Source organism: Rhinoderma darwinii, chromosome 11 (genome assembly GCF_050947455.1).
Source record: "Rhinoderma darwinii isolate aRhiDar2 chromosome 11, aRhiDar2.hap1, whole genome shotgun sequence".
Classification (NCBI taxonomy): Eukaryota; Metazoa; Chordata; class Amphibia; order Anura; family Rhinodermatidae; genus Rhinoderma; species Rhinoderma darwinii.
The window spans coordinates 33,559,185-33,583,729 of NC_134697.1; the positions used below are offsets into that span (position 1 = coordinate 33,559,185).

General features: G+C 41.5%; 1 protein-coding gene across 12 annotated transcripts in view; it reads right to left on the minus strand.

The window, feature by feature from the left end:
- BTRC (beta-transducin repeat containing E3 ubiquitin protein ligase) overlaps positions 1-24,545 on the minus strand; it is a 182,209-nt gene that overhangs the window by 125,540 nt on the left and 32,124 nt on the right. Inside the window, exon 5 of one of the 12 annotated variants that reach the window (XM_075841043.1) lies at positions 21,945-21,985. The exons of the other annotated variants lie outside the window; for them this stretch is intronic. Coding sequence (XP_075697158.1) covers positions 21,945-21,983 — 39 coding nt within the window. The 5' untranslated portion in view covers positions 21,984-21,985. The remainder of the gene's footprint in view (positions 1-21,944; positions 21,986-24,545) is intronic. 12 annotated transcript variants of the gene reach the window in all.

Genomic DNA, 24,545 nt, shown 5'->3' on the forward strand with positions numbered 1-24,545 from the left:
GCAAACGGAAGCTAAGGTTTCCATTTGAATTTCCGTTGAGGGGTTCTCCCGACGGAAAGCTCAGACGGAACCCCTCAACGGAAAGCCAACGCTGATGTGAACAGGCCCTAAGCACATGGTTGTTCAGTAGGGCTCCATAGACATCAGTAAATACTACGTTACAGCCCCATAACTCAAGGCCTTAAGATTTTTATCTTTTCTCTAATTTGACATGCTGAATATTTGCTATAATTAGAACTATGTTTACATCAGTGTGTTGTATAGGGTGACCTATTATTCCCATCAATTTCTATATGCTCCTATAATAGAAGATCTCAAGCACACTGCAGTATTACGGTTTTATGTTGTGCAGAGCTATAATAGTGCACCCATAGAGGTGCATTGGACCCTTTACTGTACCTCAGTATGTCTCCAATTTCATAGAGTATTTTTTCCTGTTGGATTTCACATGGGTCCAACAGAAAAACAAAAAGGGTGCGGAAGAAGCTCCCGCTATACTTTAAACGTAGGCTTTAACAAATGCCTAACAGTGGCATTTGTCACCCATAGACCCTTATGGCATCCGTTTATTGTACTTTTATGACCTTTTCATGATGTAAGCGTTAAACAGATGCGATAATAGCCAATGGGTGACAGATGCCACCATTAGTTACCCATGAGGCTATTTTGACATGCGTTAACATATACGTCAAGAAAAGCTATTAAACAACTCTTGATATAAACGTTTAACGGATGCCTTTGGCGCAGGCTATACAGTGGCATGTCACCCATGTTAAAAACCATATACAGCGCAGTATACTTTTTTGCAGCATCCTGTTGTATGCAATAGCGTAGTCTCCTAGGCTACGCCATATCTAAAAAAAACACAAAAAAACTAAAAAGGTATACCAACCAGACTGAGTATACTCTATTGGCCTCCGTCCAGCTAATGAAGCTCTATAGACATGTTTAGCTTGTACGTCGGAATTACATACTAAACGTAGGGCCTAAACGTGATGTAAACAGGGCCTAAGGGAGAATATATCCCGTGTGCATAAGGCCTTACAAAGACAAACTTTTATGCAGATCAGATACATTTTCTTATTGGGACAATGGTGCAAATCAGATTTCCTTTAGACTTTTTTTTTTTTTTTTTTTAAGAAACTAGGAATTATAAAAAAAAAATAAAAAAATTATGTATTGTTGTCTTTTTGGTTTATTTTTTATATGTACATGGATTTTCCTAGTACGTTTTTCTCTAATGAGGACAGTATGAACACAAGTAACAAAATTAGAAAAATCCTGGACTAACTGTAGAAAACGCATTCAAAACTGTTATATTATGAAAAATAAAACAATTAGGGGAATAATTATGAGAATTTATGTGCAGGTAATTATATAAAATGAGATTCCCTTTCTTTCATTTAATGCCATGGAGGTAGACTTTCACTTTCTGAACTGTACTAAAAATGATTTGTGATCTGGTAGCCATTGGCTCCTGTATCTGTGCGCTAATTATCATGATTGTTCTCCACCGTATCCAAATAGTACAATTAATTGTTACAAGTTATAAATAATCAACAAAAGCTTTCTCCAGCAACGGCTTCATCTGCAGATTTGTTTCAATGATGAATAAAAAAGCTTGGTGGACGAAAGATTCTAATTACTTTTATTTAAAGACCGTCTCTAATATACAACTTAAATTAACTCCTTACAAAATGCCATTATTTATTTATCTGGTTACTATGACTAATAACCGAGGGTGAAAAAGTTGTAAGAAACAGGCAAAAAAAAAACTGTTTACTCCCAGAAATGTGATTAATAAGACATTCCTTAAAGGACTCTGGAAATACTGATCTCATTTAAAATAACAATTTTAATTTTCACTATTTAATATTTAAAACCTGTTTTTCTGAGTTCGTTAATATAATTTACTTTCTGTGCCTGTTGGGGGGGGGGGGGGTAACTTACATTTATAACAATATAAACTGTATAGGTAATGGATAAAGGAGTACTTTGTATAAAGTCTGATTTAATCTTTCCTCTATGGAATTAACAACTTCATATATTATACTTTAAAGCCCCCCCTATAAACACCACAAGAATATACACTGATCCCATTAGAATACTGATAGGTGGAGTGCATTTTTACTGAAACTACGTTTAGCGATGCATCAAATCGCAGTACAAAAGCATGCAGTTTTAACTGCACCTCAAACGCAACGTCTGAATATACCCTTAAGCAGCAAGTGGTCAGTTATTGAAGTTAATGATTGAAAACAGGAAAAATGGGCAAGTGTAAGAATCTGAGAACACCTCTTCCGACCTTCAGAATCGTAGCAATTCGTTGTGGCATAGATTCCGCTAGGTGTTGAAATCGTTCTCCAGGAATATTGGCTCATATGTACAGGGTAGATTCTCGCAGTTGCCGCTAAAGTGTCTTTCTACCATAGGGTAAACAGCTGCCATGAAGGGATGAACTTGGTCCGTCACACGCCATTACTCCACCTCCACCAGCCTGAACTGTTCACACCTGACAGGAAGGGTTCATCGATTCATTCTGCTTGTGCCAAATTCTCACCTTCCCATCCGCATGGTGCAAGAGAAATCTGGATTCTTCTTACCAGGCAATGTTTTTTTCCACTGCTCATGTAATGACGGGGTAGGGAGACAGACAGGTGAGCCCTAATCTACCCGCCACTCAGTCCCTGTCTACTTGCACGGCCCGTCCTAGGCGACGGCGTACAGCTGGGCGACAGTCCCTACGCTCAATATGTGTACGACAGACAAACAGACAGGGGTACACAGAAGCTAAGGGAAATGGGGCAGTTCCCACGGCAACACCGTGAGCAACAGGAGTAGTGAACGAGCCGAGTCAAACCAGGAGTGTACGAGGTACCAAACGCAGAGCAGAAGCGTAGTCAGTAAAGCCAGGGTCAAAATGAAGCAAGGTCAATAATAATAGCAGGAGCAGCAGAGCCAGGAAACAGGAAAGAATCACAGGCAAAGACAAGCAGGAAATGAAGGTATAAATAGACCGAGGGCGGGAGCTAGAACCGTCTGGCCAGGCTGTGATAGGCTCTCCCACTCCTGAGCCTACCAGCCAGAGTGGTAGCAGATCGAGTCACTCTATCAGACCTAGGAGCAGGTGCAGACTGATTAACCACGGGCCTCGACACACAAGCTGTGTCTGGCAGATCCTTTACAGCTCAATTATCCAATTTTTGCACTCTTGTCCCTTAAGCAGCAATGGCACTCGAACTGATAGTCTGTTGTAATAGCTCATCCGTGCTAAGGAACGACGAGTTGTGCGTTCAGACACGTTAGTTGGAGTTCCAGCACTTTATTTGGCTGCCTTTTGCTTGTCTGTGCACCGCCTGTTCCTCAGAACGATTCTTGACATCCCCCTCTGACCTTATTTGTCAACGAGTAGTTTATGTGAACAGGATCCCCTTTCGCTGGATGTTAAGCCTCAATCACACTATTCTCTCCATACTGTCTACACCGTTGCACGAGAAAAACACACAGTATTTTTTAACTACTGGCCCCCAGCTCGTCTAGCACCGACGACCATTCCTCGTTCGAAGTCGCTCAGCTTGCTCGATTTTCTTATTCTAATGTGTATTCATCCTTCGGGGTCACTTGTTTAATTTCCATATCAGGAAGCTTCAATCGTGAAAGGGCCGATGTTTCTAATAAAGTGGCCATTGTGTGTGTGGTATTTTATATATATATATATATATATATATATATATATATATATATATATATATATATATAGATAGACGCACACAGAAACAAGTCCTTAAATTCTCCTCATCTATCTGGAACAAATATGACAATCATTCCAGTTTCTGCAGGGAGAGTTTTCTCAGACTTAAAGAGGCTCTGTCACCAGATTCTCAAATCCCTATCTCCTATTGCATGTGATCGGCGCTGCAATGTAGATAACAGCAATGTTTTTTTGTTTTTTTTTAAAACGTTCATTTTTGCCCAAGTTATGAGCTATTTTATATATATGCAAATGAGGTTTGAAATGGGCAACTGGGCATTTTTTTTTCATTATGTCCAACTGGGCGTGTATTGTGTTTTTAACTGGGCGTGTTTACGTGTATGACGCTGACCAATCAGTGACCAGTCAGCATCATACACTCCTCTCCATTCGTTTACACAGCAGCGATGTGCAGCCACATAAACAGAGATTAACGTTAATCAAGTTGATGGACATGTGTCTTTTTTCAACCGTACAAACTATGTAAGTGTCCTGATAATGAATACACATGATCATCCAGCCTGGACGTCATGTGTATTCAGAATCCTGACACTTCTGACTCTTTTCTTTGAGATTTCTAGCAAGGGAAACGAAATCTCGCGAGATTACGGAGGTAAACAAGATTTAGTTTCACTTGCTGGAATCTCACAGAAAAGATTCAGAAGTGTCAGGATTCTGAATACACATGACGTCCAGGCTGGATGGTCATGTGTATTAATTATCAGGACACTTGTGTATGTGGCTGCACATCGTTCTAGTAAGAACACTATGTGCTGTGTAAATCAATGGAGATGAGTGTATGATGCTGACTGGTCACTGATTGGTCAGCGTCATACACGTAAACACGCCCAGTTAAAAACACAATACACGCCCAGTTGGACATAACGAAAAAAAAAACGCCCAGTTGTCCATTTCAAACCTCATTTGCATATATATATAAAATAGCTCATAACTTGGCCAAAAATGAAAGTTTAAAAAAACCAAAAAAAAACCTTACTGTTCTCTACATTGCAGCGCCGATCACATGCAATAGGAGATAGGGATTTGAGAATCTGGTGACAGAGCCTCTTTAAGGACAGCAAATCTGCCTGTTCATGCAATGGTATATACTTTAATTGCTTGCAAAATTAATCAATCGGCTGTTTAGAGGTCTTGGAGAGCTAGATGACAGTCCCAATGGGAGCTATAAACATAGCCATATAAGTTATCCAGTTTACCAAAACAGATATAAATCAAGAAATGCCTAAATAGCATATGCCATAAATGTGTAATAGGTTCGGGACCTTCACATATCAGGAGAACAGGGGTCCTGTGATCCCATTCTTTGCTTCACATAGACTCTTCTGCAGCCCTTGCCATTAAAGTCTATGGACGTTATGGATAGAGCCATGCAAGAAGCGCAGAGGTGGGACCTGCACCAATCACGCATTTATAGCCTGTGGATATGCTATAAATGCGTAGGATGAGAATAGCCCATCAAAGGGGGTACCTGTTTCAACAAACTTCTGACATGTCATAGTAACATGTCAGAAGTTTTGGGGTCCACGGCCAAATGGTTTACGCTTTAATCGACTCTCCCGGGACTGTAGAGCAGAGCTATGTACGAGCCCAGAGAAAGTCTATCGCCTGTGCACTGCTAACCCTGCCTCATCCAGGACCAGTTTGTTGAACCAATAGTGACACCAGAGGTGGGAGGTCAAGATGACAACTCATAGGCTAATGTTCTTTAATTAATAAATGCATATGTATATGTCATTGAATGTATGGTATACTATACTTGGGCTGCATTATTTCGTCGGGGTTTCCGGTATTTTTTACAGCAAGAACGGCACAGTCTGCACCATTGTTAATGATATAAAAAAAATACAAGAACAGAACGGAAAACAGAACGCTGATGTGGACGTAGGCGAAGTTCACATCATGTTTGGCTATCCTGTTGAAAAGTCTGTTTTTTTTTTTTTAGGTTTAACAGATCCATTGGTTTGAATGGGGTTCTCTGTCATGTGCCAAAAGTATCAGTCTTGTCTTGTTTCCGTCAGGATCCGGTTTTCTTTTTTTTAGGGCAAACGGAGACAGTCTTATTTTCGGTCATGTAAAACAACTGGATCCTGACGGAACTTTTCTTCTTTACAATGCAAGTCTATAGCAACAGGATGCTACAGTATACATCCTGTTTGACATCCAATTTTCTTTTCATTGGAAAATATGATGTGAACCTAGCCTTAGTGTCCAAACAATGACGCCCGAGTCAGACGGTGTTGGGATGCACCCTATTGACAAGTGGAATAGTGATGACAAGTCACCGATTTATTACCGCATCTCCAGGAGGGATAGAAGAGAAACAGTACAGTGCAAAAAAAAACAAAAAAAAAAAAGTCGCTTGAGCATTATTTAAAGTCATTTATTTCTAAGAGAGGACATGTCTGCTCTCCTGACATGTCGGTTTTAGAAAAAAAAAATTCTATTCCTCATGAAATAATTCTGGAGCATCTTTTCTTAGAACTCTAAGTTGTGCCATTCCTCTGTTTATTCCTCCTAGAAATGCAAGTTGGAGGTGTGTCCCTACACAGACTGACACTGTCCAATCAGTGCCGACAGTGAGACTGTGTAGCCACACAACTCTTTGACAAAGGGAACATTAACACCCAGGTGTCAATTTATTCAAGAGGAATAACAGAGGAACGGCAGAATTGTTATTTTATGGGGAATACAAGTATTTACTAAAACAGATTTATTAGGAGAGCTGACAGGTCCTCCATAAAGATGGCCAAACCGATATCTGTGGAATTGTCCAATCCGGCATGCTGTATTTCAAGATGAAAGATCCTTTGTTTCCCCAGGAGATAAGCGGCTGCCAGCGGTGTCTGGCAACGTCTTCTTCCCTTCTTAATAATGTTTGGGAATGGAAGGGGGGCAGTAGAATCAGCTATCTAATGTATATTTCCTTAAGGCCCTATTACATCGGCCAATTTTGGCCGACGCAGCGAGTGCCGATCAACGAGACATCATTGATCAGCGCTTGTTTGCTCCTGTCACACAGAACTATGGATGGGGACGAGCGCTCGTTACTCCAATCATTCGTCCACATACATTATTATCATGTCGTCAGCGCATCTCCCGGTTTACACAGGGAGATGTGCTGCTGACAACGATAATATTTAACTTTTTTTAATAAATTGATACGATCAGGAGATGATCATTTGTTCGTTCATCTGCTGATCGCTGCCCTGTTTACACAGGGCAACGATCAGCAATGAGCGTTCTATGAACGATCATTTGCCCGATAAACGGCCAGTGTAAAACCCCCTTTAGGGTTTACCTTTTGTTTTTGGAAATATTTTTCTTACATGAACACCCTTCAATTACATTAACAAGATACTAAAATGACATAAGAATACAACATAAGGAAATGGATGAAAACGTTTAAAGGGACACTAAGCCTAAAGTCTTTTCTCCATTTGCTGCGTAGTTACAATCTATTGCTCCCTGTACGCAGCCAATTCAAGCTGGTGAGGGCCGGACTGTAGTGTCCTTCAACTAAACGACCGGCAGCCAAGTCCAGTAAAGTATCTGTCTCTACATATGTGTGAAGGATATTAGCAGTTCTTTTACGAGATGAGGTGGTTTAGTTCTCTGAAGTAATCCATAGTCCTCTTATTTCCCATTACAAAGATCTGCACAAAGCAAAACTACACAGCATGTATTATATGGCCCAGAGATCGGATTTATTGCCCTGCTGCTAAGTGGCACCCTATGTTTAAGCTAAAGCTCCTTGTTTGCTGTCATCACAGCTGCCGTTGCCAAGAACAGTTAAAGTCATGGCATCAAGTTGCACCAGACAATACTTCCTGGACATTGGCAGGAATCGCACTTTCACAGTCATTTCATTAAAATGTCAGTAATGGAGCAGGGCATTTACTACCAGGGCAACGTTGTTCTGTAATTGGAAAGTATCATACACTGAAAAATAAAACCGCTCTGATGTATTTGCACAGTTGCCAACATTTGAAAACAATTTCCAGAGACACTTTCATTTTGGGCAGGTGAATACACAGATGTATATGGATCTGAAGTTTAAAGATGTCCTTAGCCAACAAATTTTGACCTCTGGAAAATATCAGGACAAGTCTATAGTGCTATTTAATAAGTCATAATGAAATAAAGCCACTTTGCAAATAGTCTTCATTAAAAATCTCCTACCGTTTTGGGTCTACAGCTCCTATGCAGATCTATGTGTCTCCATGCTTACAGACTACAAACAAGTCCTTTGTAGTCTGATCCTGCAGTTATACAGACTTCCATTTGTCCCCAGCTCTTGCAAATCTTGCGATTGGGTTACATAGATAATATTTGTGATTTCTACCAGTTCTGCGTAGTACGGATCCTAAATAGGGTGCCGATATCTAAGGGTATTTTCACACGGCCTATTTTCAGCCATTTTTCGGGCCGTAAACGCCCGAAAAACGGCTAAAAATACGGAGGCTGAAATCCTCAAAAACATCTATTTCAATTGGAAAAACTGCATTTCATGCCCACATTATCACACTATATTTATCATCCATTGTGTTACGGAACGACATACAAATGGCAAAACTAATACGACTGATGATTAAAGTTTTCATCAGACATGTTTTATCTGATCTACATACATTTTTCCACCATTGAAAATTTTGCCACCCTATGCATGGATTTTAGGTTTGTAATTATTGGGCCAATGAATAGAAAAAAAAACATATCAAACTTTTTCCCGAAGTATCTAAAGATGTGTCGAATTTATAATCCAGCATGAGCCACTGTAATAAATTTGGTGCATTTAGTCTAATTCTATACGCTGCGCTATGTTTCTGGTATTCTCAGCCGGTTCTGCAATAGAGGCCAACACAGATGTGAACGAGGCCTAACATGTTACCACTGAGGAGAACATGAGATAAAAACTTAAAGGGACATTTTTTCAACTAGTTAAAACCAGATGGTAAAACATTTTTTTTTCTAATTAGTTTTTATTTCTTTTTGTTTTATTCTATTTCCTTTACATGATTGTGAGCTGCTGTTGACAACCTTTAGAGAGATGGACCATAGGAACCGGAGGGGACCCATTGACTTCTATGGGGACGCTCTGTTAACTGTGCAGAGGTCATTGTGCAGGAAGGGATAGGAGGCGAGCAGTGTCCATCGCCTATTGTCAATGGTGGATCCTGTGTTATCAATATAGAGGTGTCAGTGTAAGGGTATGTTCAAAAGGCTTATTTTCGGCCATTTTTTGCCGCATAAAAAAACGGCTGTGAAAAAGAAGTGCATGTCACTTCTTGGGCCACTTTTGGAGCAGTTTTCATTGACTCCATAGAAAAACAGCTCCAAAAACGTCCGTAAAAAAAGAAGCGAAAATCACGAGTGGCTTAAAAAACGTCTGAAAATCAGGAGCTGTTTTCCCCTGAAAACAGCTCCGTATTTTGAGACGTTTTTTTAATTTTGCGTATGCACATACCCTCATCCTGACCGTGATGATAATGAGATGACTGCTCAGAAGTGATCTTTACCGAACAGGAAGGATCAGTCTATTGTGAGGCTCAGTGGCCAGAGCCAAATCCTTAATTTTGTTTTAACAGATAAAACAATACGTCATTTTCTAATGAAACATTCCTTTTTAAAGAGAATTACCAAATCCCCCCCCCCCCCCCCAAAATACAAAAATTCACTACTATATTCATGTTTAGCTAAATTGACAGGCGTTACAGCTGGCATCTGCCCTGCCCCCAATGTCCCCATGACAACACTGTGTCCCGGAAATGTCAATCTCGTCATAGGGACGCGGTGTGTATCCAGATCACCATCTTTTATCCTCTCATTAGCTAGCTTTACTAACCGCAATGTGAACATTCATATGATTGGTCAATCATTTTCTCAAGATCAAGGCTTGATATTAAATGGATATTATACTTCATATTAAATGGAGTGCTTCTCCCATGACAGATCCTCTTTACCACCCTCCTTTGTAGATATAGATGATACACAAAATATACTAAAAACGTAAATATTACATAAGTAAATATATCTAAAAAGGAGCAAATCAAAGCCCCATAATAAACTACTGTAGTTACTGCAAGCAATGCATTATTCCTGGGGTAAACCGGAATAGAGGATGACCCCATCAATCTGCTTCTAATGCAGCAGGATAATAAGATACATTACGGAGATGCTCCTTGATCGCCTGCAAGATGCTTGTGTAGATTTCTAGAGAGAGAGAGGAAAAAAAAAAAAATCCTGTATAATTTAGTTAACTTTCAGAATAGAGAGGGTAGCATTTATTTAAATGCTCATTTCTTCCCCCCTAAAGTGAATGAATTTTCCTCACCAAGACATTCAGGGCAGTGACCCAGCAAATGCATTGAGAAAGTAATCTTCCATCTCAGTGCCACATCACAATTCCTGCTCAGTATTCTCGGTGAGATATTTCAATCAGCTCTATGTGTAAGTGACAGCGCAGCCCATTGCTGGGTTAATTAAACACTTGACTTTAACACCCTCCCCATCATTAAGCGAATAAAAACAGATAATTCAGCCTGCTCCTCATCTGCGGGGTACACAACACACATGTCAAAATTAAGTGAGTCCCAGCCTCCCGGGAGGATAGCCGGGAGTTAATCAGTTTAAATCTTATCTGGTTTATCAATTATTCTATTGATTAAAGCGAGATGATTACACAGAAGTCAGTTTGCCACATGGGATGGATGTCAGCAATCGGAGGACGACAAATCAGAGATGGTCTCGAGTGATTGAAACATGTAATAAGGTAATAACCTTTGATAATAGCGTGCCGCTGGATTACCCTCAATATATGTAACCGTTGTGATTAGTAAAAATTAACTCGGTAATAATTCAGGGTCCGTGCTGCAGTCTGTTGACATTTTACGGAGGGGAAATATAATTTTAGGTGAAGGATATTTACTTTGATGTCGGCATCAGTGATTTTGCTAGTTTATATGTAAATTGAGCTATTACAAAGTGTACTGTGATATATGTAATCCTCGCATGTTCAGCACTGACTAATCACGCAGCCGGATATTCCGCCGCACTTTATAAAACACGACTGACAAATGCAACCAGCGTAGGAATTTTTTATCGGCGTTTCGGGACGCCATTTTTTGCGGGTTGACGTGATCGATGTGAAAGCACAAATGCCGTGTGCAGTTATACGCTTACTATGGTTATAATTAGCACACACTGGGCCTCATCTATCAAACCTGGCCTTGTTGCCCATAGCAACCAATCACAGTGCAGCTTTAAGGCCCTGTTCCTATCACGTTTGTTATGTACGTTTAGTGTGTACACCAGGAAAGCTCCCGGCGTAAACGCAAACCGTTGCCATATGGTGATATTGGCCCAATGGAGGTCAAAAATGTGTCTAGTCCATACAACGTAGTCAAGTAAACAAAAAGTATAGCATGCAGTATATGGCTTTTAATATAAGTACCTATAGGTGACGGATGACACTTTATGGCACCTGTTACAGGCATCCATTTAATGTATGTCATGAGCTTTTTAGGATGTATACATTAAACACATGCCCTAATAGCCCATAGGCGACGTTTCCCAGGGTGGAGGATAAAACATATTGCAAAAAAACGTGATGGATGGAGTCTTGTTTGTAAACTGCCCTGGAAAAATGCTGCGGTTACCACAAAATCGTGGCAAAATCTATAGTTCTTGCAAAATCTCAGCAAAACTGCGGAATTTCACTTAAATTACGCGGTCATCGTGGCAATAAACCACGACTTGACCGTGCCGTGTGAATAAACCGTAATGAGATGTTATCAGAAACTATCCCTACATAATAACTTATATAATTCTCCATATTGTAGCTGCTGTCCTGTCATCGGAGTACAGATGCCATTTATGCCAGCCTGTTGTCTTTAAATGGATTTACAGGCCCAGGCTGACGCAAAACAGCTTTTCTCTGAAGATGGATCCGCATTGCAAGCAGGAACGGGGACTATTAATTTATATTAGAACAGGCCTGCACATATATGAACCAGCAATATTATGTCCTGGGGACACCATAACGTGACGTGCAGATATTTCAGCAGTGTATTAGGCTGTGTTCACACTACTGTTTGGGGGTTTAATCTGGATTTCTGCCCGCCTTTCCGGTATTTTTGACAGCAAGAATAACACAATCTACAGCGCTATTTCTGCTGCCAATAATACCGGGACCCTAGCAACCCCATTAAATTCTATAGGGTTCATTGGGCTTTGACTAACTCCAGCATCGCTGTCATGAAGCATTGACACTGGCGTGAGCAAAGCCTATAAGGAACAAAAATACACACACAAAATAATTCCAGTAATTTCTTCCTTAACCCCTTAAGGACACGGCCAATTTTAGCCTTGAGGACAGAGCAATTTTTTTTATATTTCCCTCTTTGCATCCCGACGCTCATAACGCTTTTATTTTTTGTACGACGTAGTTGTATGAGACTTTGTTTTTTGCGGGACGAGTTGTACTTTATGTACGTACCATTTTTTGGTACAAATACATTATCGTTTAATTTCTATAAATTTTTAAATAGATTAAAATGCAGAAAAAAAGCAGTTGTGCAGCAGTTTTAATATTTATTTTTTTACACAATACACCGATCATCATAAATAATGGTATACATTTGTTGTACAGGTTGTTACGGTCGTGGCGATACCAAATATGTCTATATTATTTCATGTTTTGGGACTTATATTTTAAAAAGTTGATTTATTATAAAAAATGTGTATTTCTGTGTATTTTATTTACTTTTTATTTATTTATTTACCATTATTTTTTTTTTACATTCATTTAACTTTTTTTTTTAATCCCATAAAGGGATTTATCATTTTGATTTTTATTTTGTAACTGTAATGTACTGGCATAGATCTATATGCCAGTACATTAGCCTGTTACTGATCGTACACAGGCAGTTGTTAGGACATACCTCAGTATGCCCTAACAACAGGAAATATGTTCAGACAGCCCTGGGGTCCTTCACTGGACCCTGGGCTGTCTGGCCATACGAGTTGTGGGCTTTGATCGCGTCACAGTTATTTTCTGTGACGCGATCAATGTGCAGTCCCCCCTCCTTGAACGCCGCGATCAGCTGTCATCGCGGCGTTCAAAGGGTTAACAGCGGAGAGAAGATGTTTCTCTCCTCTCCGCTGTCAGAGCGGGGCCGTGGCTGTGTATTACAGCCGTTGCCCCGCTCTCGATCGCACACACAGAGACGGCACAGACGGCTGTCACACAGGACGAGTATGCTCGTCCTAATGCGCGAAGTGCTCGCTGCTCAGGACGAGCATACTCGTCCTGTGTCGGCAACCAGTTAAAGAGGCTCTGTGACCAGATTTTGCAACCCCTATCTGCTATTGCAGCAGATAGGCGCTGCAATGTAGATTACAGTAACGTTTTTATTTTTAAAAAACGAGCATTTTTGGCCAAGTTATGACCATTTTTGTATTTATGCAAATGAGGCTTGCAAAAGTCCAAGTGGGCGTGTTTAAAGTAAAAGTACAAGTGGGCGTGTATTATGTGCGTACATCGGGGCGTTTTTACTACTTTTACTAGCTGGGCGTTCTGACGAGAAGTATCATCCACTTCTCTTCAGAACGCCCAGCTTCTGGCAGTGCACAGACACACAGCGTGTTCTCGAGAGATTACGCTGTGACGTCACTCACTTCCTGCCCCAGGTCCTGCATCGTGTCGGCCACATCGGCTACAGTTAATTCTGCAGCAGCATCAGCGTTTGCAGGTAAGTAGCTACATCGACTTACCTGCAAACGCCGATGCTGCTGCAGAATCAACTGTAGCCTCTGGTGCCGATGTGTCCTCGCTCGTCTGACACGATGCAGGACCTGTGAGTGACGACACAGCGTGATCTCTCGAGAACACGCTGTGTCTGCACTGCCAGAAGCTGGGCGTTCTGAAGAGAAGTGGATGATACTTCTCGCCAGAACGCCCAGCTAGTAAAAGTAGTAAAAACGCCCCGATGTACGCACATAATACACGCCCAGTTGGACTTTTACTTTAAACACGCCCACTTGGACTTTTGCAAGCCTCATTTGCATAAATACAAAAATGGTCATAACTTGGCTAAAAATGCTTGTTTTTTAAAAATAAAAACGTTACTGTAATCTACATTGCAGCGCCGATCTGCTGCAATAGCAGATAGGGGTTGCAAAATCTGGTGACAGAGCCTCTTTAAAGAGAAGGTGTCATAATTTTTTTTTTTTATCCAATTGCTTTTAATAAAATATAAACAAAAATTGTATTTATTAGTGTTGTGACTTTAAACTTTTTACTGTGTTCTTACTTTTACTTCTCTATGGGGGCTGCCATTTTTTTTTTCAATCTCTGTATGTGTCGATTAACGACACATACAGACATGGAATACGGCACATACAGCACCATAGTGAATACGCCGTCTGTGTGGGAACGGTGCATGCGCCGCTCCCACACAGACCAAAACTAAGCTCGTTCGTAGAGCGAAATCCGGCGCCATTTTCATGTGGACCGGAAGCCGCTGCCGGACAGTAAGATGACGACTTCCGGCCACATGTTCAACGAAGCGAAGTTAGAATCTAATTTATAATATTTCCTGACTTGTGAAAAAAATAAAAAAAATTTAAACAATGTGTAATCACTCAAAGACTAATTGTTTAACTGAAAAAAAATAAAATAATAATTTCTAGCGACACATTCCCTTTAATGTCCCATCTCATATTGCAACCAAGACAGTGAAAAATATAGAAGAAAATCTTCTATATGTGTTGCAGGTCTGCCATCCCTCCCCCTTTCTTACAAACCTCAGATTAAACTGGTTTTTCACTAAAAGGAAGGGTCACACGCCGTAGTCAATTTGCGCTTGCAATTTTGTGGGGGGGGGGAATGCACTATAATGTAGATGACAGTAATGCTTTTTATTTAGAAAAACAATCTATTTTAAACCACCTTATGAGCGATTTTTAGCTTTATGCTAATGAGTTTCCTAATGCCCAAGTGGGCGTGTTTTTACTTTAGACCAAGTGGGCATTGTACAAAGGAGTGTATGACGCTGACCAATCAGTGACCAATCAGCGTCATACACTTCTCTCCATTAATTTACCCTGCACTAGTGATCTAGTTATGTGCAGCCTCATACACACACACACTAACATTACTGTAGTGTCCTGATAATGAATATACATCACTACCAGCCTGGACGTGATGTGTATTCAGACTACTGACACGTCTGTAGCGTCTCTGTGAGATTTACAGCAAGGCAAACGTAATCTCGCGAGATTACGATGTAACCTGTCATTTCAAACGAGATTACGCTTGCTTTGCTGGAATCTCACAGAAAAGATTCAGAAGTGGTCAGGATTCTGAGTAAACATCACGTCCAGGCTGGTAGTGATGTATATTCATTATCAGGACACTACAGTAATGTTAGTGTGTGTGTAAGTGACTGCACATAACGATATAGCTATATCGCTAGTGCAGTGTAAATGAATGGAGAGAAGTGTATGACGCTGATTGGTCACTTGGGCATTAAGAAACTCATTGGCATAGAGCTAAAAATTGCTCATAAAGTGGTTTAAAATAGATCGTTTTTCTAAATAAAAAGCATTACTGTCACCTACATTATAGCGCCAATCTCCTTCTATAGGAAATAGGGCACTTATAATGTGGTGACAGAGCCTCTTTAAATGGTCTCCAAGATTTCTAAAATCGTTTTAGGGGCATGTTTCTCTTCGGTATCGAAAACCCGTCTTTATACTGTAACACCAGCATCTAACGGGTGCAGATAAATGGTTTGTTGTCAGCCACTATCTTCACTAGATAAGTACAACTCTGACATCTCTATATAGGCATGAAGCCAGCCATATTCCTATGTGCCCACACACTAACCAGCCAGTGCCCACATAGTAACTCCCTGTCTGTGCAAACATAGTAGTTCCTACTACTGTAGACCATAGACAGCTTTAAAGCAAACCACATCCCCCAGGAACATAGATACAATGGGGGATCAACCTTTCTACTCTAGTTTTCTGGCGTAGAAAAGTAGAAAAAGGACTAAACGTCGCATTAGGGCATTTTACACCAAACACACAACTTGGCGGCGTGGTTTATCAAAAGTGGTGGGGCTACCACTATCATTTATGCCAGAAAACTGTCCGAAATCATGGCGAAAATCTACTCTGTGGTCCGAAAACGACATGCCGGGCCCCTTACCCCCCTTCTCTCCCTGTCAGACTATTCTTCCTTATTGCTACTCTTCGCTTCTCTCCTCCGAGTCTCTCCGCATGCCGTGACTCATACATGGTACTGATGCCAAGCAATATTTAGGATTGTGTATGGGACGCATCACTCAGGACGGTGTATGGGATAAGGATCTCACGATACCAGAATTTGGACTTCGATACCGATACTTAGTTTAGTATTGCGATTTCGATACCAATTAGATACTTTGCCAACAGTAATAAAAAAAAAGTTCTTCAGTTTTCTGATTTGAGGCGCGAGGTGTGATGATGAATTTAACCTCCACGTGCCTCACATTAATAGTAATTAACCCCATCATGTTTCTCAGTCATAATGGGTTACTGTGTGAGGTACATGATGAGGTTCATTACTATTAATGTGAGGCACATGGAGGTTAAATTCATCATCGCACCTCGTGCCCCACAATAAGTGATAGAAAGCAGTTTTTATTTTATTTTTTTACAGCGTACACATCGTAAATGATGCAAAAAAAATTTGTTGCGAAGGTTATTACGGCCGTGCCAATACTGAATATGTATTTTATGTATTGAGACTTATTTTAATGTTTATTGTAAAAAAAGGTGTATGTGTATTTTTTTTAATTTAACATTACATTGTTTTTACTTTATTTTTTAAACTTTAATATACTGGTATATATCTATATTACAGTACATAAGCCTGTGTACTGATAGGTATGTCCTAACTGCCTGTGTACTAAGTATGCCCTAACAACAGGAAATATGGTAAGACAGCCCTGGGGTCCTTCAATGGACCCTGAGCTGTCTGCCCATATATGGTATGTCCCTCAATCGCGTCACAGGAATTCCCTGTGACGCGATCCATGGGGCATCCCCCCTTCTCATTTTCCCCTGAATGCTGCAGTCCGCTGTGATCGCAGCATTCACGGGAATAACGGTGGAGATGAGAGGTTTCTTTGATCCCCGCCAGCGGAGCTGCGGCTGTGTATTACAGTCATTGCCCCGCTCCTGACAGGAAGTGCGTGCGCGGTCAGCATGAGGTGATGCGGCCGGCGCTTCACTATAATAAGCGGCGGTTCAGGCACTGAGGACAGAACATGGGGGTGTTTTGTAGTGCGCCCACCATGTTCTGTCTTCAGTGCCGGCAATCATTAGTGCAGCGCCGGCCACATTGCATCATCCTTACCCCGCGCACTTGTCAGGAATCCGGAGCGGGGCAATGACTGTATTACACGGCCGCAGCCCCGCTCTCATACATTCATGTGTTACTATACTGAGCTGTGCAGCCGCACAGCTAAGTATCTAAGTTTCGATGCATTGTGCATCCCTAGTATGGGACGCAGCGCTCGGGGACGGTGTATGGGGCGCAGCACTCAGGGACGGTGTATGGGGCGCAGCACTCAGGGACGGTGTATGGGGCGCAGCACTCAGGGACGGTGTATGGGGCGCAGCACTCAGGGACGGTGTATGGGGCGCAGCACTCAGGGACGGTGTATGGGGCGCAGCACTCAGGGACGGTGTATGGGGCGCAGCACTCAGGGACGGTGTATGGGGCGCAGCACTCAGGGACGGTGTATGGGGCGCAGCACTCAGGGACGGTGTATGGGGCGCAACACACAGGGACGGTGTATGGGGCGCAGCACTCAGGGACGCCTTGTGTGGAGAAGAGGAGCATAGAAGTGAGCTGTTCAATGGGGGGAATGGATGCCGCATGGCTGCAGTCGTTACGCCACAATCTGGCGCATGGGCAGCTCAAAGATGCGAAACATTTATTAAGCGGAGTCCCTTAATAAATGTATTGTATCTTACTCCAGCGAATTGCTTATTAAGAGCGGCGTATGAAATGCCAGTCCTGAAAAAAACCATCCCTCAATGCATTTGTATGCAGGTATTCTGTTGCACACAGTGGCAGGGCACTAAGCATATGTAAAGCGTGTATGAAGACCAGACGTTCTTAGAAAGTCGAGCAGTTCTTCATTAGCATGCGGTATTGTACTTTCACCACTACAAACAATGAGGGTGCTCGTCCTAATTGTATTCATTTGAAGAGGTTTGTTCTCTGCAGCTGTTTTGTGCTTGCAGTGTATTTTGTGTAATCAGCACATCATCATAAATACTTTGGCTGCATCCCTCGGGGTAGCTGTCAGTGTTTAATTTACAGAACAACCTGGCCAATGTGAATCTGAACACTACAGCAGAACCTCAAAGTTACCATACTCACAAAGAGGTAGGAGATTTCAAAGAAAACGACATGTCCAATTATTTTTAAAGTCGTCTTTCGCTAAACTGGTCATAAACATTAAGTAATTGTCGGCCGAAAGCTCTTTCGACTAACACTTAATTCTTGCGACACCCCCATAAACAGGCACGCCGAAATCTCTGGCATCTATCTTCCATGGGAACAAAGGATTGGGCATGTTGAAATTGAACATGTCCGATTCATCTTTGCCCCAACATCTGCTGTCGGGGGAGAGTTGGGTGGACCCCTTACTCATTAGGTAGTCGGCTGATAATGAGTTTGGCCAAGTTGTGTTTAATGTATACGGGCACCTTAACACATAGGCGGCAGCCTTTAGTCAGTTGGTACAATATACATAAGAATACGGGCTATCTTTTGTAAAGGAACACATGTCAATGCGGAGAGTATATATAATCATACACACTTTTTTTCAGCTTCTTAAAACGTATGTAAAAATGGCATGCGCTTCATGCTTTTTCAATGGTGTTTATTATTTAGTCTAATTTTGTACATGTATTTTTCCTGGTTTTTCGAAGTCCTATACAGAAGCTTATGGAAAAAAATGTCAATGAAAAACACCATTACAGAGAATGCAGCATTTTTTTTTTTTAAATGTCACCAACACCACAAACCAAATGCTGTGCAGGGAGGCTCTCTTACACTTTACTACAGACTTTAAAGTAATATCTGGACGTAGTATCTCTGGTAAAAAAAAGTGTGTGTAAGTGTGTGTGTGTGTGTGTGTGTGTGTGTGTGTGTGTGTGTGTGTGTGTGTGTGTGTGTGAATCTAGCCTTTAGCTTGGTTCGTACTGTGCGTTTTTTTGTTTTGGTAGATAAACTTTCATGTTTTTTTAATGGGTGTTCATCAACCAAAACTAAAAAAAGGCAACAAAAACGTCACAGTGTGAACCCAGCCTTATAGGGGATTTACTGATTGACAGATCCGGTGCAAACGGTTTCCGTTTGTCACCGTTGTTTAAGGGTTCCGCCGTTTTGACGGAATCAATACTGTAGTCGACTGCGCTATTCATTCCGTAAAAACTACAGAACCCTTACACAATGGTGAACAACAGAAACCATTTTCACCGGATCTGTCACCATTGAAATCAATGGTGATGCAAACGGAAACCTATGCTTTTCGTTTGTTTAAGTTTGGATTCCGTTCATGGGTTTCCCTGAAGGAAAGCTCAGACGGAACCCATGAACGGAGTCCCAACGCAGATGTGAATAAAGCCTTACCAATATTTTATTGTACATGATTATAATGGCAGCTATCTTGCCTGAGCTACCTTCCTGCTCAATGAACAGAAGTTTAGAGGTTTGTTTTACAGCAGCCACATCGACATATTAGGGCGGGTTCACACGTGGCGGAATTTCACTGAAATTCCGCTGCGGACACTCCGCAGCGTTAATCCGCAGCGGTGCCGTTTGTCCATTGACTTACACTTTAATTTAGCAGTGTTCGTTTAGACTAGGCGTAAAATTCCGCTGCGGAGCATAGGCTGCGGAGCGGAATTTGGTGTCCGCAGCATGCTCTGTCTGTTGCGGAGCAGTGGCGGACTGGTTGCGGACTCATGGCGGAATTTCTCCATTGACTTCAATGGAGAGTCAAAATTCCGCAATGAAGTCCGCAGATCTTATGTGTGCTGCGGAGCGTATTGTTTTTACTACCATGACATTTCTTCATTCTGGCTGGACCTATGTATTTCTAGGTCTACAGCCAGACTGAGGAAGTCAATGGGGCTCCCGTAATGACGGGAGCGTTGCTAGGAGACGTCTGTAAATAGTCACTGTCCAGGGTGCTGAAAGAGTTACGCGATCGGCAGTAACTGTTTCTGCACCCGGGACAGTGACTACCGATCTCAATATACATGTATCTGCAAAAAAATATATAAGTTCATACTTACCGAGAACTCCCTGCGTCTGTCTCCAGTCCGGCCTCCCAGGATGACGTTTCAGTGTAAGTGACGGCTGCAGCCAATCACAGGCCAAGCACAGGCTGCAGCGGTCACATGGACTGGAGCGTCATCCAGGGAGGTCGGGCTGGATGCCGAAAGAGGGACGCGTCACCAAGACAATGGGCGGTAAGTATGAATTTCTTTGACTTTCACTAGGGAAAGTGCTGTCCCTTCTCTCTATCCTGCACTGAATAGGGAGAAGGGAAGCACTTTTCCTGCAGTCCGCAGCGGCCAGTCCGCATCAATTTTCTGCACATTTTGTGCAGATCCGCAGCAGAATCTGCAACGCAGATTCTGTGCGGCATTGATGCGGACAGTTGCGGAGGAAATCCGCCACGTGTGGTCATGCCCTTAAACTGGAGTCTGGAGCTGACCCATTGACTACTATGGGAGAGTGTTGTGGGCATGCTCTGTGATAGGTGCAGAGGTCACTGTGCAGGAAGAGGGGAGCTGTTCCCATCACCTATTGTTGCTGGTGGATTCTGTGTTATCCGTCTTCAGATGTATAATAGAGAAATAGTGGTGTTACCTTTCATTGTAATGCTGCCTCTGAGAATAATAAGATTAGTGCTGAGAAGTGATCTCCACAGAACAGGAAGGGTCAGTCTATTGTGAAAGCTTAGTGACCAGTGTGAGAACTCCAACATTTAAGTTCTTTTTAGAATGGATTAAAAAAGAAATGCCACCAAAAATGTAAAATAAATGTTTAACATAAAGGGACTGTATTTTCAGAAAATCAACTATTATTTTTAAGTATAAAATTTTTGTAATGGAAATCAACGGTAGAAGCAATTCAAACTTATTTATAGGTATATATTTGTACAGTATACATTTAGATCTAAAAAGTAACTTCCCATTTAAGAACGACACCAGTGTAATCAAATGGATGCAAACGCTGTGCAATTGCATCCTTTTTGTGACATTCATTTTAACAGAAATAATAAAAAGTATACAGATTCTCACATAAGGCACAAATGTGGTATGAACATAGCCTAAGATCTACTATATATATCTACGCTAATGTTAGACATTAAATAGGTTGTCCGGGATTTAAAAAATAAAATTTGCTTAGAGAAGAAAGGTTGGCAAAAAAAAAAATACCCACCTGTTCACACCCCTACCACTCCAGCTCTGCTGCTTCGGTGGTTCCTGACGGTCTTTGTCAAATTCCCTGCAGCGATGTTGTGCTGTTCATGCATGTGACCACTGCAGCCAATAACTGGCCTCAGCGGTAATGCTAGCAAGAATGTCACAAAACTGCTGAGGCCAGTGATTGGTTGAAGCGGTAACGTGCATGAACGGCACATCATCACTGCGGTACAAGTCAACAAAGACCGGTGAGGGCCATCAGAGCAGCAGCGCTGGAGGGGATTGAACAAGTCAGTAATGGTTCTTTTTGTATTTTTTATTTTTTTTAAAATCCCGGACAACCCCTTCAATATTATTCGGCAGTTATCTGGATCCTTCTAGGACCCAAGACTGCCCTAATCATCTAGGAAACCCCAGTTGATGATGCCACAGGGTATCCTAAGTGATGTCCAATATATTTGTTATTTTACTGTGTATCTGGGCTAACATGTACATTCAGATAACCGAAATATATACCGTACTACTCAAAAAGGTTGCGCAACAACATTTTTAAATGAAAAGCTAAAAACATGATAATTTAAGATGCCCATTCTCGACCGCAGGGTCGACCATATGTTTGCAGCCGCTCTGCAGAAATAAAATATTGAGTCAGAAGTAGCGGAGTGCTCACAATTGGCTTTTTACTGCTCCCATTCACAGCGCTGATCATGCCTGTATAAAAAGGGGGGCAAAAAACCGTAGTTGACAAAACTTTACTGGCAATAATAAAAGAATTAGATAAAAACATGAGATCACTGTATTGCGTTACTGTATATGAAAAAATAATCAAGGCATTCATTTTCCCCTGAGATCCGGTAATACTGCGGAGGACCATTAGAGAGCAGCACAGTACACTTGATCGGTCATATCTGAGAGTCGAGCTGCTCCCAGAGGTTTAAGCTTTTCTCATTTCTAATACACGCAGATAAACACACGGCTGATTCAAATTCAATTAGTGGAGCCGGCAACCCCGGAAAAAGACTAATTCAATTAGTGCATTGTCAAACTCTCAGCAAATTCAAGCAGATGTTTCCAGATCCCAGTATCTGGCGGTAGAGGAGTAGTACCTGTGCCGCGTGTCTCCCCAGACCTCCACCAATTACAGAACATGACGAGGCACATAAAAGACTCCATATATGACGGCTACTTCTTATTTTATTATCTCTAAGAATTTAGACTTTTTTTGTAGGGTCTGAAGAGTCAATGGTCTAGGTCTGGGATCATTAGACTGACGTGACCACAGTCCAACTTTCGCCCCCAAACCTTGAGTTCACATACACGAATGATGTGAAAAAGTAAACCTCTGGTCAAAAAAACGGAGTCTCTGTGCTCAGTCAACGAAATAACGAAACACTAAGGGCTTATCCATATGAACGTGGGGAAACTCGGACATGAAAAACAGCAGTTTTTCACATCCGAGTTTCACCCGTGTGGGACCCGTTTTCACAGATCCCCATAGACTTCAGTCTATGGAGGGATCCGTGAAAACAGAAGAAAATAGGACATGTTGCAACAACGGCCGTGTGAACAGCCCCAATGAAATACATGCGTTCATGTGACGGCCGTTGTTGTGAATAAGCCCTAACATTGCTGTATATATTTTAATATACTGCACAGACAATACAGGGGGCTATGGCCACCTGCATATTTGAACCATGGATTAGTAATCTCATCTACATATTGCAGAATTTTTCCATATGTAAATTTACCTGCGGTGCGGATTTTAAAATCCTCAGCATGTCAATTTATGTTGCGTTTCCGTCTCAGAATTGAATGACAAGTTTCTAAAAAAATAATGCACCAAAATCCGCAGCATAAATTCTGCACCTGTTTCCACATCAAGATTGAAAATCTGCATCTTAAAAATATTAAGAGCGGATTGTACTTGCAGAATTACCTGTGGGTTTGATGCAAATTTTACGCATCAAATTATGCAATTTGTGCCTGTAACCTGAGGTTGTTATGAACCAGAAAAAGAAGGTCTAAGCATCGCCACATACTGCTCATGGTCCTATACAACCAACTATCTTAGTGCTGAGAATTTAAAGGCTTCAACCTCGCAAACAATTTTATTTGTTTCATAGCTCCAATGCATCTAAAATAAAAATGAATAAAATCATTTTTATAAATAGCCTACCACTTGTGTTTACAGCTCCTATGCATCTCCATAGTAATAGAGACCAAAAAAGCCCTGCGTAGTTGGATCCTGCAGTCATACTCCCTTCTATTTGTCCCCTTCTACTTTCTTTCTGACAAAATGTACATTAGTAAAAGGTATGGACAGATGGAGGGGAAATATGACTACCTGGAGCTTGATTGCAGTCCGTTACCATGGAAACACATAGATCTGCATAAGAGCTGTAGACACAAATTGTTAGATTTTTAATAAAGACTACTGCCTTATGTTCGGTGTACTGAAGCAATATTGGTTGTGAAGGTGGACACACCAGTTAAGGAAAATTTGGAAAACAATTTTTTTTATTTACAAAAAATAGCTTGGTTGGTTACCATTTTAATGACATTCTTTAAGTAAATTGTATTGAGCATTATAGATCATGACGGTCTGAATTTCGAATAAAAAAAAAAGAATCGCAAACTGTTAGGTTTAGTTTACACAAAGTCTTTTGGCGCTGTTTTTGCTGCGGAAAGCGCGTCAAAAACCGCCTCCCATCAATTAAAAAAAAAAAATGAGACATGCTCTTTCTTCAGGCATTTACGCCTCTGACCTACCATTGACAACTGCGCTATTGATTCAGTGAAAACGAACGGAAACCTTACACAATGGTGACAAACGGAAACCATAACCAACGGAAGCATTACCATTGCAAGCAATGGTAATGCAAACGGAAACCTGTGGTTTCTGTTTGCCTTTCCGTTAAGGGGTTCCTCCGACGGAAAGGTCTAACCCCTCAACGGAAACCAACGCTGATGTCGACCCAGGCTTAGGTCTTAATTCATTTTTATTTAGGCCTGCATCAGATGGGTGTACTCGGCCCGTTTCCCGGACTGAACACAGTTCAGGGAGCCGGGCTCCTAGCATCATAGTTCTCAATGAAGTTAGGAGTCCCTGCCTCCCCGCAGGAATACTGTCCCGTACTGTAATCATGTTTTCAGTACGGGACAGAATTCCCGTGGGGACGCAAGGACTCTTAGCATCATAGATAATTATGATACCAGGAGCTCGGTTCCCTGAACTGTGGTCGCTCCGAGAAACACGGCTGACATATGGTCC